The 17753-nt window shown below is 41.5% G+C and overlaps 1 protein-coding gene across 1 annotated transcript in view; it reads left to right on the plus strand.

The window, feature by feature from the left end:
- Positions 1-17753, plus strand: part of BUB1 (BUB1 mitotic checkpoint serine/threonine kinase) — a 42758-nt gene that overhangs the window by 15992 nt on the left and 9013 nt on the right. Inside the window, exons 11-19 of the mRNA XM_081254144.1 lie at positions 187-245; positions 1565-1693; positions 1790-1900; positions 2645-2744; positions 3714-3795; positions 4788-4962; positions 10059-10146; positions 14211-14446; positions 15608-15751. Coding sequence (XP_081110270.1) covers positions 187-245; positions 1565-1693; positions 1790-1900; positions 2645-2744; positions 3714-3795; positions 4788-4962; positions 10059-10146; positions 14211-14446; positions 15608-15751 — 1124 coding nt within the window. The remainder of the gene's footprint in view (positions 1-186; positions 246-1564; positions 1694-1789; positions 1901-2644; positions 2745-3713; positions 3796-4787; positions 4963-10058; positions 10147-14210; positions 14447-15607; positions 15752-17753) is intronic.

Below are 17753 nucleotides of genomic sequence, written 5' to 3' on the forward strand. Positions count from 1 at the left end.
TCCTGGCCTTTATCTCTAAGAATTATTGTCCTCGAAAGGAAATGAAAGAAAACATAAAACATCTTATTCACTTACACTGTAGACCTAGGCAGTCCCATCTGTGTTTTAACAACAGGCTCGTAACTGCTGACATTTTTTACTGTTCTTTCTTGAGAGTTAGTGTGTCTCAAGAGTTTTCTCTTCCAGGTGTATGAATAAAAGTACTCATGAATTCAAGCCGCAGAGTGGAGCAGAGATAAAAGAAGGTAATGTTTAACTATTGATGTAATACATTGGTGTCTAAGCTGTTTGCCCAGACTCGTCCGGGTCGCTCAAGGGTCTGTTTGGTGGCTGCAGTTCATGAAGGCTTCAGGCCTTCATGAACCTGGGTGTCAGCTTTCCTGTTCTTAGAAGGCAGGGGTTCGTTAAACCCCAGACCATTTCAAATAAAGGTAGAAATTCACTTGACAGTCACATCTTCTTAGTTGGAATCCTTTGGAAACTTGATTTGTGAAAACTTCCCTATTAAATTTCTCAGCAGATTTTAATCTGAAACCAGTCATCTTTAATATGTTGTGAAGATGGAAAGGTGATTAAAAGTTTAATTAGGACTGTTATACTTCTGTTCGGTACTGCTTTGTTAGAGGTATTTGCATAAAAGTAAGTTTTATAAATAAAATAAGACCCCTGGATTGGGTCTTCATTCCCCTCACTCCTTCAGGTACTGTGCCATCCTTTCCAATGACAGTTTAGTGGGAGCTGAGCTACTTGAAAAAGCAGTGACACCTACATTTAACCAGGACCTAACTGAGCACTAGTAGAAGCCAGGCACTGTTCTACATAATGAGAGATGCAGTCGTGAACAGAAAGGACAGAAATCCCCACCCGCAAAGAGGGGAAAGGAAGTGTGGCTGTTCGGGGAGTGGGGAGGGCCCAGGGGTTGAAATTTCAGGGGCAACTGGGAAAGACCCTCACAAAGAAGGTGATATCTGGGTAGAGACCTGACGGGGGAAGGGGCCCACGCAGCCCTTGGAAACCTGGTTCAGGTGGAGGGAGCAGCAAGGGCAGAGCCCTCAGGCAGGAATATCCCTGCACTGTTTGGAGCACAGCAGAGCGGCCAGTGGCCGCAGGGAGCAGGGGAGGAGGAGGAAGGTGAGGTGGGAGCCGAGAGGCTCAGGCTGTGCAGGGCCGTGTACACCATGGTTTGGGCCCGGCTGAGGGAGATGGAAAGCCAATCCTAAGATATACAACGTCACTATTAACTACTTCTTGGGTATAGTGGAGCAAAGAGGGCTATTCATGACCAGTCTGCTAATTTGATATGATCTTAGATCAAGCCACTTAATCTCTTTGAGCTTTTATTTCCTTTTCTGTAAACGGATACTTCTTGCCTTGCCTACCTCGTGGGACTATTATAAAGAGAAAAATGAAAGATATGAAAGCATTATAGTACTGGAAGTCCTTAGTGAGGATTATCAAGAATAATAAAAATGTATAATAAGTATAATAAGTTTCTTAAATTGTGCCTTCTAAACTATTCTGATTTCTCTACTGATGCTGCATTTTGTCCCCATTTCTTTAATAGGGTGTGAAACACAGAAGGTTGTTAACACAAGTTCTTTTCACACAACTCCTAACACATCACTGGGACTGGTTCAGGCAACGCCATCCAAAGTGCAGCCGTCACCCACCGTGCACACAAAAGAAGCATTAGGTATGTAAGGCCTTTTGTTTGAATGTGTAGCATCCGACAACAAATTAATGAAAGCTCTTCTGCAGCCATGTTTACCATTCTTTCTATTCTTTTAAGGTTTCATCATGAATATGTTTCAGGCTCCTACCCTTCCTGATGTTTCTGATGACAAAGATGAATGGCCATCTCTAGGTCAAAATGAAGATGCATTTGAAGCCCAGTTTCAAAGTAATAACAGATTGTTTAATAGCTACTAAGTGGATAGCGTTGTGGGTGGTTGCCCACAGAAATAGCAAGGATTATACAAGAAGTGGTCCTGCCCTTGGTTAGCTTGTCACATAAGGGCATGGAGTTTGTGAAATAAAAAACACAATGTTGTTTGGCAGGGTACTCAATGTGTGCCCTAGACTTGGTTTGTTTCTTAAAAAATAATAAATAGTAAGTGCTAAAGAAGAACAAAATCCGCAAGGGTAGGAATGTCCAGGAAGGGCTGAGTAGTTGAGGGATACTTGAGCCTTGCCCAGCAGGGGAATGTTCGGGCTGGAGTGTTGGGAGCCAGGACTAGCCCACCTTTGTCTAGAGTCAGAGGATTTGTGCTGGAAGCCAGAGAGGGATCACGATGAAGATAAATATAGAGCTAAGAGCTTAGTTCCTCCTTGTAGGAAAGCAAAGACATGGAGAGCTTTATTCAGTGTCAGTGACCACAGCAGTGTGTTAGGAGAATGGCGAACGCTGCTTTATGTGTGGCAGGAGCTTGAGCTCGGAGGCTCTCGTGCTAACCCTTGTGACCATAGTTAGTCCCTTCATGTCACTGCAGAGTGACTTACCTCATTGCCTAGTATATCAAAAACTGACATCAGTTGTTTTCTGTAAGCTCTTATTCCATTTTCTTATTTGTAGTTGAAGTTGCACCTAAAGGATAGTGTTTTTGGCCTATTTTAATAATTAACTGCAATTTTTTTACCCTTGCAGAAAATGCAGCGTCTTCTGGGGCTTGGGGAGTCAATAAGATTATCTCTTCTCTGTCCTCTGCTTTTCCTGTGTTCGAAGATGGAAACAAAGAAAATTATGGGTAAAGAAATATCTGGTTAAGATAACACTGGGGGAGATGCATATTGCCATAGTGACAGGGACAGTGCAGAGATCCCTCCAGGAGTCCAGGTGGTGAGCTGGTGAGAGAACAGGACCTGCCAATCAAATGGCCTGGGCCCCAGCCCCAGCTCTGCCACAGATGAGCCTTTTGACCACATGACCGGGAGATAGCTGCTGAAGTTCTTTTCCAGATCTGCAGAGTTCTGGGGGGTTACAAGAAAGTAGTCCTTCCATAACAAAAGTATTTGTTACAAAAGGAAACCGTATGGTTATAAATCATCAGAGAACTAAGGGATCCTATAGATTTGAAATTGTATTAGCTGTAAATGAATTCACCAGTACAGGTATCCATACATGCTCTGTATATATTTGCAGGATTGATAAAGTAGAAAAGGAAATGGCTTATATTGGGTCACACTGCAGAGAACATTTGTTTTAAGGCTGAGCCCCATCAGGGTAGAGTAGGGTAGCACCAGGAAGTTTCACCATTAATAATTTAAACCGTGAAAGAGAGGTGTGAACTAAAGGTATGGTGTAGAAGAGATTCATGTTGTGTAGCTAGACCAAGCACTGGGAATAAGAAATAAAACGTATGGCATCCATGCCATTCTGTTGGCCACGGCCCTAACTATTTTTTTGTCCTTAAAACTTAAAACTCAAAAAAAATTAAAATTAAAATTAAAAATTTTTTTTAAAAAAACCAACTTAAAACTCAGTGTAATAGAGAGTTCTGTATTTTCCACCCTCGCTTAAGTAACTGTAGATCTACTTTTATATACATAGTCAAGTTAATTCAACCTGCACTCAGTTTTGCTGTAACAGTAAGAAATATGTGTATAAATATTAACTAAGTAGGAAAAGGGGAGAATGTTTAACACTCTAACTTAAGTGGTAGAATTTATTTCCTTAGCATATTTTGCTGTTTGTAATTTTGCAAATCTTTCCTTAGATTACCACAGCCTAAAAATAAGCCCACAGGAGCCAGGACCTTTGGAGAACGCTCGATGTGGAGGTTCCCTTCAAAACCACATGTAAGTAAATCTCTGCTTCATCCATGAAATGGGTCCCGCAACCCTTTTCTTTTCATTTTACCAAATGCTTGTGCCAGTCAAATGAGGTGGTGTATTTAAAAAACTGTGTTGAAAAAATAAAATATTATGTGAAAATTAAGTTTTATAGAACATTATTCTATAATTATTTGCAAATCTGTTATGCACCACACATTAAGATAGATATAGAAACTGAAAAATGAGTTTGATATGATCCTTGCCCTCTAAGAGCCTTCCCTTTAGACAGGAGGAACCAGTGGGGGCATGTATATTTTTCCTAGACCTAAGAAGTTTGATACAGGCTATATGGGAACTCTGTATTATCTTTATAATTCCTCTGTAAATCTAGACTTTTCAAATTTAAAAAAAAAAAAAAAAAAAAAAAGTAGGGACTTGCCTGGTGGTCCAGTGGTAAAGAATCTGCCTTACAAGGCAGGGGACACGGGTTCAATCCCTGGTCAGGGAACTAAGATCCCACATGCCACAGGGCAACTGAGCTCGCAGGCCTCAACTAGACAGCCTGCATGCCACAAACTACAGAGCGCACGCGCCCTGGAGCCTGCGTGCCACAACTAGAGAAGAGAAAACCCTCATGCCACAACTAGAGAGAAGCCCGCGTGCCGCAATGAAGATCCCGTGTGCCGCAACTAAGACCTGAAGCAACCAAAAATAAATAGTAAAATAAATGATAAATCTTTAAAAAAAAAAAAAAAAAAGTAAAAATTGGTAAACAAAATGTGACTCTTGCATATGATATAACTCCACTGGAGTGTGTTAAAGATGAAGTGTCCCAGTTCTGGGGAAAAGAACAGACCCACGATGTCCTTGGCTCTGTGTTAGCCAGGGGTTACATCCATTTCTTTGAAAAAATTAAAATTCCTCATTTTTTTGAATCTTAAAAAGTATTAATGTGTTAAATTTCATCTATGAAACAAGGAGATTGCTGCTTTTTTTCCATTCGTCTTTCGTTGTAGGAAGTACCTCACACTGACGAGTTTTTGGATGATTCAACCGTGTGGGGTGTCCGCTGCAACAAAACCCTGGCGCCCAGTCCCAAGAGCCCGGGAGACTTTACGTCTGCTGCACAGCTGGCATCTACGCCCTTCCACAGACTTCCAGTGGATTCAGTTCACCCTCTAGAAGATAAAGGTGTGCCTTACACTATCTTAGTGGCTTCTGCCAACTTCAGTTCTTTTTCTTCCAGTTTTCTTCTGGAAGATTTGAAAATCATAAAGAGGAAACTTAAAATCCATTCACTGTATTATTACATATATGGTTTTTGGTTTTGGCATAATGTCTTTCTAAAGGCTATGTGCATTTTAAAAGTTTAATAACTTAGATTATAGGTAGAATGGGAGAAAAATCTATAGAAGCATTTAAAGGCAAAGATACAAAGTCCAACCCATTTGTATGGGATTATAGCTTTATTTCATGTTTTACAACAAACAAAATAGCCACTACAGACAGACTTGAATGTTAAAAATATGAACATTTTATTTTCTAATTTGATAAGAGTAATAAACAACAAATTTTAATCCTTGATATGTACCTACAAATTTTATTACTTTAGAGATGTAGCCAAGTACTATACTCAGAAAATCATATTTAAAAATTTTTTAGTGATCTGATAAAACTCACAGATGGTCCTTATTTTCCCCAAACATAACATTCTCATATCAAAGATCTTTATACATATGAACTGAAGCTTAATGAATGACACAGTTATTGAATACAGATAATTATTACCTATTAAACACCATCCTGCAAAATAAATACAGGCATACCTTGTTTTATTGCACTTTACTGCACTTCACGGATACTGGATTTTTTTAACAAATTGAAGGTGTGTGGCAGCCCTGTGTCAAGCAGCCTACTGGCACCATTTTTCCAGAAGCATTTACTCACTTTGTGTCTGAGTCACATTTTAGTAATTCTCGCAATATTTCAAACTTTTCCTTATTGTTATATTTGTTATGGTGATCTGTTGTCAGGGGTCTTTGATGTTTCTATTGTAACTGTTTTGGGGTGCCACGAACCTCACCCACAGAAGATGGTGAACTTAATCAATGGTTGTTCTGTGTGTTCCTTGGCTGCTCCACCCGCTGGTCATTCCCTGTCTTCCACACTCTCCTCGGGCCTCTCTCTTCCCTGAGACACAACAATAGTGAAATTTAGGCCAGTTAATAACCCTACAGTGGCCTCTAAGTGTTCAAGTGAAAGGAAGAGTTGCACGTCTCTCACTTCAAATCCAAAGCTAGAAATGATTAAGCTTAGTGAGGAAGGCGTGTCAAAAGTCCAGTTAGGCCGAAAGGTAGGCCTCTTTCACCACGTGGATGCAAAGGAAAAGTTCTTGAAGGAAATTAAACGTGCTACTCCAGTGAACATATAAATGATAAGAAAGCAAAACAGCCTTATTGCTGATATGGAGAAAGTTTGAGTGACCTGGATAGAAGATCAAACCAGCCACAACATCCCCTGAAGCCAGAGCCTAATCCAGAGCAAGGCCCTAACTCTCTTCAATTCTATGAAGGCTGAGAGGTGAGGAAGCTGCAGAAGAAAAGTGTGAAGGTAGCAGAGGTTGGTTCGTGAGGTTTAAGGAAAGAAGGCATCTCCTTATCAAAAGTGCAAGGTGAAGCAGCAAGTGCTGATGCAGAAACTGCAGCAAGTTATCCAGAAGATCTAGCTAAGATCATTCATGAAGGTGGTTATACTAAACAGCAGGTTTTCAATGTAGATGAAACAGCCTTATATTGGAAGAAGATGCCTTCTAGGACTTCCATAGCCAGAGAGGAGAAGCCAAGGTCTGGCTTTAAAGCTTCCAAGGACAGGCTGACTCTCTTGTTAGGGCTACTGCAGCAGATGATTTTAAGTTGAAGCCAATGCTTGTTTACCATTCCAAAAGTCCTAGGGCCTTTGAGAATTATACTTAATCTATTCTGGCTATTCTCTATAAATGGAACAGCAAAACCAGATGACAGCAAATCTGTTTACAACACGGTTTACTGAATATTTTAAGTCCACTGTTAAGGCATACTGCTCAGAAGATTCCTTCCAAAATAGTACTGCTCATTGACAATGGACCTGGTCACCCAAGAGCTCCAGTGGTGATGTACAATGAGATTATTTTCATGCCTGCTAACACAACATCCATTCTGCAGCCCATGGATCAAGGGGTCATTTAGACTTTCAAGTCTTATTATTTAAGAAATACGTTTCAGGGGCTTCCCTGGTGGTGCAGTGGTTGGGCGTCCGCCTGCCAATGCAGGCAACACGGGTTCGTGCCCCGGTCCGGGAAGATCCCACATGCCGCGGAGCGGCTGGGCCCGTGAGCCATGGCCGCTGAGCCTGCGCGTCCGGAGCCTGTGCTCTGCAACGGGAGAGGCCACGACAGTGAGAGGCCCGCGTACTGCAAAAAAAAAAAAAAAAAAGAAAGAAATACGTTTCAGGGACTTTCCTGGTGGTCCAGTGGTAAAGAATCCGCCTTCCAATGCAGGGGACGCAGGTTTGATCCCTGGTCAGGGAACTAAGATCCCACGTGCTGTGGGGCAACCAAGCCCGTGCACCTCAACTAGAGAGATGCCCATATGCCACGACAAAGATCTTGCCTGCCACAACGAAGACCTGATGCAGCCTAAGTAAATAAATTTAAAAAAAAAAAAAAACATTTCATAAAGGTATAGCTGCCATAGACAGTGATTCCTCTGATGAATCTGGGCAGGCAATTGAAAACCTTCTGGAAAGGATTCACCATTCTAGATGCCATTAAAAACATTTCTGATTCATAGGAAGAGGTCAAAATATCAATGTTATCAAGAGTTTGGAAGAAGTTGATGCCAACGCTCATGGATGACTTTGAGGGGTTCAAGACTTCAGTGGAGGAAGTAACTGCAGATGTAGTGGAAATAGCAAGAGAACTAGAATTAGAAATGGAGCCAGAAGGTGTGACTGAATTGCTGCAATTTCATGATAAAAAGTTAATGGACAAGGAGTTGCTTCTCATGGATGAGCAAAGAAAGTGGTTTCCTGAGATGGAATCTACTCCTGGTGCAGATGCTGTGAAGATTATTTTGTTTTGTTTTGTTTTATTTTTTATTTTTTTATTAGTTTTTATTGGAGTATAGTTGCTGTGTGTGAAGATTGTCGAAATGACGACAAAGAATATAAAATACTACATAAACTGAGTTGATAAAGCAGCGGCAGAGTTTGAGAGGATTGACTCCAATTTTGAAAGAAGTTCTACTGTGGGTAGAATGCTGTCAAACAGCATTGCATGCTACAGAGAAATCGTTCATGAAAGGAAGAGTCAATCGATGTGGCAAACTTCACTGTTGTCTTCTTTTAAGAAACTGCCGCGACGACCCCAGCCTTCAGCAGCCACCAGCCTGATCAGTCAGCAGCCACCAACATCGAGGCAAGACCCTCCACCAGTCGTAAAAGATTACGACTCCCTAAAGGCTCAGATGATGGTTCGCATTTTTTAGCAATTAACTGTTTTTTAATTGAGGTATGCACACTGTTTTTTTTAGACATAGTGCTATTGCACACTTAAGACTTCAGTACAGTGTAAACATAACTTCTGGGCTTCCCTGGTGGCGCAGTGGTTGAGAGTCCGCCTGCCGATGCAGGGGACACGGGTTCATGCCCCGGTCCGGGAGGATCCCACATGCTGCGGAGCGGCTGGGCCCGTGAGCCATGGCCGCTGGGCCTGCGCATCCGGAGCCTGTGCTCCGCAACGGGAGAGGCCACAACAGTGAGAGGCCCGCGTACCGCAAAACAAAACAAAAAACATCTATATGCACTGGGAAACCAAAAAATTTGTGTGACTCGCTTTATTGTGATATTCGCTTTATTGCAGTGGTCTGGATACAAACCCACAATATCTCTGAAGTATGCCTGTACTATGAGATCTGGGACCGCTTTACCTTTTCTGCTAATTTGCTAGCCAAACACTATCACTGCTGGCATTTTTCTTTTTTTTTTTTTTTTTTTTTTTTTTTTTTTTTTTTTTTTTTGCGGTACGCGGGCCTCTCACTGCTGTGGCCTCTCCCGCTGCGGAGCACAGGCTCCGGACACACAGGCTCCGCGGCCATGGCTCGCGGGCCCAGCCGCTCCGCGGCATGTGGGATCCTCCGGGATCGGGGCACGAACCCGCGTCCCCTGCATCGGCAGGCGGACTCCCAACCACTGCGCCACCAGGGAAGCCCCGCATTTTTCTTTTTTAATAGCAGTTGTTCACTGAAGGAATAGTGAAAGAACTGCAAAAGGATTTCATTCCCCTGGATGAAAGCTTATTGTAATGTGAAGTCTGAGCCTATAGGCCTAAAAGGTTTTAGCTAAGGAGTAAACATTTTTTCTTACTGTACTAACCAAATATATTTCTTCCCTGGATTTTAAAGGAGGATTTAGTTGAAACTTGGACAATTGTCAAGTGCTATCACAGACTTGCTACTTTAACTCTAAAAATTTAAAGCTCTTTCAATTTGGAAAACCTCATCTGTTTAACAGTCAAGAGTCTTTCATAAAATCAATATTGACCTTTCATAGTGTACTTGCTACTTTGATTGTATAAATAAGAAGCTAATGTTCTAGTACTAAAAAGTGTTAACACCTGTTCAGTGAAGCAGTATATGATAAAATTTAATCTAGTGTAATGGTTGGCTCTATATTGTATTAGTATCACTTGGTAGAAGTATGCTCTGTATTTCTGCCCTATCTAGTTTGTCTCTCCATAGATAGATTTCTTTGTTTAATTAAAGGGAGTGATAGTAAGTATTGCCAGGTTGCTTTCTGGTGTAAACACTCTGAGTCAGTTCAGTCAGCTAAACGCTGACTAAATAAGGCGAGTTAGACTGAAAGACACCAAAATCTCTGCCCTCCACAAGCGTTTCAGCCTTTTATTCTCCATGGCCTTGGCATCGGCTTCTCCTCAAACAGGGTGTGCGCACTGCCACCCGTAACTTCCCGTGGTCTGGTCATCCTCCCACGGTGGACCTGCTGCTCTCTGGACTCTTTTCTCGTGAAGGATTGTATGGATTAGATGTATAAGGTTGAAACGCTCACATATAACGGTAGAATTTTTTTAAGTGATTTTTTTTCCCCGCTTTTTAAACATAGTACACTTTACCACAGAATACTATTTTGAAATGATAATGTAAGTCCGTGTAAAAAGGAATCCTGGAGTTTATACTCATATAAAATCATATGTGTGTGTATAATGTCCATCTCTACTTTTCTGTATATTTCAGAAAATGTGGTAGCAGAACAGTACACCCATGTGACTTTGGATTCTTGTGAAAGGAACAAGATGGAACCCTTGAAAGAGAGAAAGTTCAGGTATTGTGTGGGTGCATGTGGTCCTGTCTCTCTCCCTTTTCATTCTAGCTTGCTTTTTAAGCTGTAATGGAATACCTCATTCCAGCCCTTCTTTAAGGGCTGCCAGAGTTTTTATCCACTCGGAGCTTTAAGTCAGAAGCTACTCTCTGTACATATAAATACAATGACACTTGGTACATCAGGGCAGTGAGAGAAGCAGCTGGGGTAGCAGAGGATCCTTGGGGAAACTGTTCCTGTGACTGACTTCCACCGATCTGGGGAGCAGAACTGCAGATGCTCTTGCCAGCCAAAGACCGTGACATATAAAGACTATTGCAGAACTGAGCAAACACCTAATTGCTTCTGTATACCCATTATAATTGAGGAAATCAATAACTTTCTTTTTTTTTTCTTCTTTTTGGCTGTGTTGGGTCTTCATTGCTGCACACAGGCTTTCTCTAGTTGTGACGAGCAGGGGCTACTCTTCGTTGCGGTGCGTGGGCTTCTCATTGAGGTGGCTTCTCTTGTTGCGGAGCACAGGCTCTAGGCGCATGGGCTTCAGTAGTTGGAACACGCGGGCTCCAGTAGTTGCAGCACGTGGGCTCAGTAGTTGTGGTGCATGGGCTCTAGGGCGAGGGGGCTTCAGTAGTTGTGGTGCTCGGGCTTAGTTGCTCCGTGGCATGTGAGATCTTCCCAGACCAGGGATCAAACGCATGTCCCCTGCATTGGCAGGCGGATTCTTAACCACTGCACCACCAGGGAAGTCCTAATAACTTTCTTTTAAGAGGAGGAAGATAGAATGTTTAAGCCTCTTAGGTTCTGATGCAAAATGCAGACTTACCATACATACACTAATGCTTTGCAGAAGTAAGATTCTGCCATATTTGAATAGTCTGGTGAATGTCATAGACACTAAAAGTAGCTACAATCTTTTGAGTATTTATTATATTTCTGCACAGCACTTAACACTTTTCATGTACTGCACCCTTTAACTAACCCTTATAATAACTTTAGTTGTAGGAACTATTCTTTTCCAGCATCATAGATGAAGAAACCAGATCCAGAGGGCTAAATAAAGGACCTGAAGCCCTACAGCTTCTACTTTGCAGCCCTGGGATTTGAACCCCTATCTCTGATTTCAGAATCCTCGCTCTCACCACTGTGCTGTACTGCTTCTTATTATCAAAAAACTCTTCTTGAACTAAGACCCCAGTAAATAAATGATTGGATTAAAGGACATGAGCAGAACGTACAAAAGAAAAATTAATGAATAAACATGTAGAAAAGGGTTAACTCACTAGAAATAAAACTAATGCAAATTAAATAGGTTTTGCCTTTTAATTTAAACTTTTACTCAGTGGGCACATAGTCTGTTACTGCCCACCAGGAGTCTTCCTTTGTGCAGCTAAACTTTTGAATCATAAGACTACCATACACCACACTTGGCATAAGATTAACTTAGATGTATATAGGACAGAAATCACTGTTGCCAGCAGGGTAATACTGTCCAAGAAACTATTGTCTTTGACTGCATGTGACAGTTAAGCTGCAAGGAAACAAGACTCACGTGGGGAGACACCCAGGGACAGAGGCTTCCTTAGCTTCGAAACCTTATTCCCAGGGAGTCAGCGGCTCTTGCAACACTCCATAGATTTTAGTTTCCAGAGTCCCTGCCAGGGACAGGCCCATTACGAGAATCATTACACCTGAAGCCTGAATCTATGGATTCCCAGCACATGTTCATAATTCTCCCAGTCCAGACACAGCTATTTTTTATCATAAGCATTGATGACAGTGATACCTTACCTTTTCAGTTTCAGTGGAGAAGAGGAAGAGCTAGAAAGTTAACCAAAATCCACAGTTTTGTGGAGAAGGGAAAAGGATTTGATTCATCGTTTATGCACCCACGGTAATTTGGGCACTCATGTTGCTAGTAGCAATATACATGGGTTTGGAAACACATCTGTTTTGTGGTAATATAAAATATTGGAAATATGTTCAATATCTAAGAACAAGGGAATTGTTACACTTCATCACACATCCACTGGACTGAATGGTGTGCAGCATTAAAATCCACAGTAGAACTGTGGAGAAACCCAGCAGACACCACCTTTCCCAAATAATCAGGCTGACGTCACCCGTGATGACACATGGTGATGTCATGGGAGGAGAAGGGCGCGCCACCTCCGTGATATTCTCCCCAAACCAATACTCACAGTCTAGCCAGGAGGAAAACAAGAGAAGCCCAAATTGACGGACAGTCTACAAAATAGCTGGCCAGTACTCCTCAAAACCGACAAGGTCTCAGGAAACTAGGAAAGACTAAGGAAGTGTCACAGAGGAGAAGAGAGTAAGGAGGCTGACGACTAATGCAGCATGGTGTCCACGGTTGGCTCCTGGAGCACACACGGGGCTTGTGGAAAACCTGGCGAAATCCAGACGAGGTCTGGAGGTTAGTCCATAGTAATGTGACAAAGGTTGGTTTATTGGTTTTGACAAGAGCCACTTTAACGTGAGGTGGTGACACTAGAGGAGGTGGGTGAGGAGCGTATGGGAATTCTCTTTGATCTCTGTGACATTCCTTTAAATCTAAATTCCAAAATTAGTTCATTTTTTTAAAAAATCATGGTAGGAAAAATGCCTGTCAAGAAGTACAAAATGCAACATGAAGTTGCATGAGTTCATTTGTATAAAAATATATACTCGTGCATCTGTTTGTAGATATGTGGATCTAAGGATGTGGAGAGAATATGTGTGCGGAGACGTATGTACAGTCCAAACTTGTTATTTGCATTGGTTCTTTTCTATAAAATCACTGCAGACACTGAATTAGCAAATACTGACCCGTTGCTTCTAGGGGAAATACACAGTTAGGATCCTACAGGGCTCTGGTCACAGCCCTCTGTTTAAAGACATTTATTTAGGGCTTCCCTGGTGGCGCAGTGGTTAAGAATCTGCCTGCCAATTCAGGGGACACGGGTTCGAGCCCTGGTCTGGGAAGATCCCACATGCCACGGAGCAACTAAGTCCGTGCGCCACAACTACTGAAGTCCACGCGCCTAGAGCCCGTGCTCCGCGACAAGAGAAGCCACAGCAGTGAGAAGCCCGCGCACCGCAATGAAGAGTAGTCCCCGCTCACCGCAACTAGAGCAAGCCCGTGTGCAGCAACAAGACCCAACACAGCCAAAAAGAAAGAAAGAAAATAAATAAATCTATGTTAAAAAAAAGACACTTATTTAATATATACTGTTGATGCATTAACATTGAACTCATGGCCAACAGCACTGTAACCCATGCCTGAATGAAACTTATCCAACACATATTTTCTCCAGAAGACACGTCACCGCCTTCTTGCACTTAGGAACGCTAGACCGCACTTGAGCACTACACTTGGGGAACAGTTAAACAGCTAAATCACCAACTAAAAGCACAAAAATGCAAGAAACGGAAACACCCCACATCTCTGACTATACTGTGAAAGGCCACTGTTCACAGTATGAGCCGAAATGAGAAGGCAGAGCGTCACCTTGCTCGACCTCTCCTGGGAACGTAGATGTTGAGTGCCTCAAACTTCTCATTGTTCCGCACGTCTTGAGATGACAGCGGGAACAAACCATGTAGGAGAATTTACAGGGTGGAACCCGTGAGGAATGAAGGTCAGCTGTGCGCGTGCGTGTGTCTAGAAAGGTACTGGCGTTAGGTTGTTGGACTGTGGCTGACATTTTCTGTTTGTTTCAGGGGCATAAAATATTCAGTCCCTATTACAGTAGTGATGCTTAGAAGACAACTTGAGAAAATAAACCCTGTCCTACCAACATCTCCTACTAAAGAATATCCAGTGCGTCGCCTCACCTATTTAATATATTACCACGTTTCGTATTTTATTTCTATTCATACTGTACGAGCTGTACGTCTCTGCATATATTTGTTTGTATGAAGAGAATGCTTTCATAGACTCTTTGTGAAGCAGTTTTGAAATCTCATTCCTAGAATGAAAAGGAAACTGTTTTGTGGGATTTTTATGTGTTCAAACCCAATAAAGCTTGTCATCGTGTGTGTTTATCTTGTCCCTTTAACACATCCAGTCCGATTGAAGAGAAAAGCCCAGAACCAGCGTTCCCCACAGATGTCTCTTCAGCATCCTTGCTCCATCTGAGCCAACCTGCTGCAGCTGTGCTGACCAGCGAGGCGGAGTGGGGCCTCAAGGCCTGTAAACTCACAGACCCTGACCTTGCCCCTGCAGAGGATCCAGCAGACGCCAATGCCAGGTTCCAGGCAGAACCAATGCAGACCGGCTTGCCTGGGAATGTCGACGCTCCAGGTGTGAACAGATGCTCATTCTTAATTGCTCCCTGAATAAGGACAATAACCTGTTAAAAGCTGTTCCATGAAAGAAGCTCAAAGAGCAGGGCCTTGAATGCCGTTGAGTAGAACGCAAGTTCAGACAAACTTGCATGCTGTATCGCCGTGCATACAACAGTAACATACTTCAAGTACTAATTAATTTGTTTTAATTTTAAAAGGTATCAAAATAACTACTGTTGGAAAAGAGAACTGGAATTGGAGGGCCCATTATGCCAGGCGTTTAATCTAATACTGTTATCCCCATTTTACAGAAAAGTAAACAGGCTCAGGGTTAAAGGACCCCACCCCCACCCCAAGGTTACGCAGAAACAATCTTAACAGTGGACAAGAGCACAGACTCTGGAGATGGACTAGCTGGATTCTAATCCTAACTCCCCCTCTTAGGCTGTCTTGTGATCTTGGCCAAGATTATTTCAGTTCTCTGTGGCCCTGTTTTCTATAAAGTGGAGGGGTTGGCAGTACCTACTTCAGGGTCTTACTGTTAGGACCAAGTGAGTTACTAAACATCAAGGGCTCAGAAAAGTGTCCCACATCTGCTTAGCACTAGTAAGTATCAATCATGTTGGATTAGTCTTTGATAACTGCCACTAATAGAATTTTTATAGCATTCTAAATTGGGCAGAAACCTTTTTCTTCCCTTTAGAAACGGTTCCTCTTTGTGTCTTTGTGGACCCAAAGTATATCTCATACAGACAGATTGCATGTAGGTAGTATGTGTTAAAAGGCAGCGTGTTTTGTAAATTGAAGTGGAAGGCAATTTAAAGAATACATATATGATCATGTTAGAAGTAACTAATCTCCAAGTTTGCCTTTAAGACATGTACCCATAACTGTGTTAAAGGCAAAATCTAGAATAGATGCCCTTGGTGTTAATTTCCTTTGTCCCAACTGAATATTGATTTAAATTTGTAGATCTAAAATGACAGATAATGAACTGTGCAGAAGTACCCATTTTGACTTTTGAAAATGGTTCTTTATTCTTTGAATCAATGCTCTTTAAAGGATAAGGCTTTTGAAAGCTTATTTAATGAGTGTCTCCACTTGCTTTGTCTATGATTTATTTGGTAAAAGTCTTGGATACTGAATTCCTTTTCTTTTATGTTCCTGTTCCTTTAAGACTTCACTGTTGAGAATCCCTGGGATGATGAGTTGATCGTCAAACTTTTATCTGGGCTTTCTAAACCAGTGAGTTCCTATCCAAATACTTATGAATGGCAATGTAAACTTCCAGCCATCAAACCCAAGACTGAATTTCAACTGGGTAAGAACCATATGGGTAATAAAACTTTAAACTCTTTTTTTCTCTGTGGGAAGTTGATGTTTATTCCTCCTGGCACCACCCTCACCCCTACCCCTACCCCCCCCTCCCCCACTTGCAGTAAGAAGTTTTATCTGTAGTATTAAGATGAGAACATTTTGTTAGGCCATGACTGTAGGATTTCGATTGCTGTTGGGACTGTAACTTACAAAGGGCAGTTTGGCAATATCTATCAGAATTTAAAATGCATATGCTTTTAGACCCAGACATCCACTTTTAAGAATTTCCTGCAGATACACTTGGATGTATTCAAAGTGAGGTGTGTGTAAAAGCAACAGATTGGAAACAACATAGGCATCTAAGGGGACTGCTTAAATAAATTATGGGACATCTCTACAGTAAACTACAGCTCACTCTGTGCAGCTAGGGAATGATCTCCAAAACATGCTGCTAAGTGAAAGGGCAGGCTAGTGTTATATGCTGCTTTTTATTTCTTAAAAAGGGGCAAGATCATATATATTCATATTTGATAATATTTCCAGAGAACACTTGAAGGGTACTCAAAACTAATAAAAACGGTTAATTGTTAGTGGGAGGGGAAACAGGGTAGATGTGGTAACAATGGGAGCAAGACTTCTCATAATGTACTTTACACACACACACACACACAGATTCCCCTATTATTAACATCTTGCATCGGTGTGGTACATTTGTTAAAGTTGATGAGCCAATATTGATACATTATTATTAACTACAGTTCATAGTTTACATTAGGATTCATTCTTTGTGTTGTACATTCTGTGGGGTTTGACAGATACGTAGTGACATGCATCTGTCATTACAGTATCATACAGAACAGTTTCAGTGCCCTAAAACCCCTGCGCTTCATCTGTTCATCCCTCCCTCCACCTGAAACCCTAGCAACCACTAATCTCCTACTGCCGTCCCCACATAGTTGTAATCATTACAGTATGCAGACTTTTCAGATTGGCTTCTTTTGCTTAGCAATATGCATTTAAGTTTCCTCCATGTCTTTTCATGACTTGATAGCTCTTCCTTTTTCATCTCTGAGGAGTATTCCACTGTGGGAAGGTACTATAGTTTATTTATCCATTCACCTATTGAAGGATATCTTGGTTGCTTCCAAGTTACGGCAATGATGAATAAAGCTGCTGTAAACATTCCTGTACAGTTTTTATGTGGACGTAAGTTTTCAGTTCATTTGGGTAAGTACTAAGGAGTGTGATTGCTGGATCATATCGTTAAGGCTATGTTTACTTTTGTAAGAAACTGCCAAACTGTCTTCCAACGGGGTTTGTACCATTTTGAATTCCCACAGCAATGAATGATAATTCTGTTGCTCCACATTCTTGTCAGCATGTGGTATTGTCAGCGTTTGGGGTTTTAGCCATTCTGGTAGATGTGCAGTGGTATTTCACTATTGTCTTTAATTTGCAATTCTTTAATTATGTATGATGTTGAACATTTTTTCATATGTTTATTTGCCATCTGAACATCTTCTTTCCTGACATATATGTTCAGATCGTTTGCCCATTTTTCAATCAGGTTGTTAGTTTTCTTATTAAGAGTTCATTGTATATTTTGGCTATACAGTGATCCTATATCAGTTGTTTTACAAAGATTTTCCCCCAGCCTCTGGCTTGTCTTTTCATTCTATTAGCTGTGTTTTTTGCTGAGTAGAAGTTTTCAATTTTAATGAAGTCCAGTTTATCACTTTTTTCCTTTCACGGATCATGCTTTTGGTGTTGTATCCAAGAGGTCATCAGCAAACCCAAGGTCGCCTAGATATTCTCCTATGTTATCTGCTAGGAATTTTGTAGTTTTGTGTTACATATTCAGATCTATGAACCATTTTGAATTAACTTCTGTCAAAGGTATAAGATCTGTGTCTAGATTCATTTTGCATGTTGATGTTCAGTTGTTCCATCACCATTTGTTGAAAAGACTGTCTTTCCTGCATTGAATAGCCTTTACTCTTTTGTCA

Source organism: Mesoplodon bidens (assembly GCF_964165515.1).
Source record: "Mesoplodon bidens genome assembly, chromosome: 14".
Lineage (NCBI taxonomy): Eukaryota > Metazoa > Chordata > Mammalia > Artiodactyla > Ziphiidae > Mesoplodon > Mesoplodon bidens.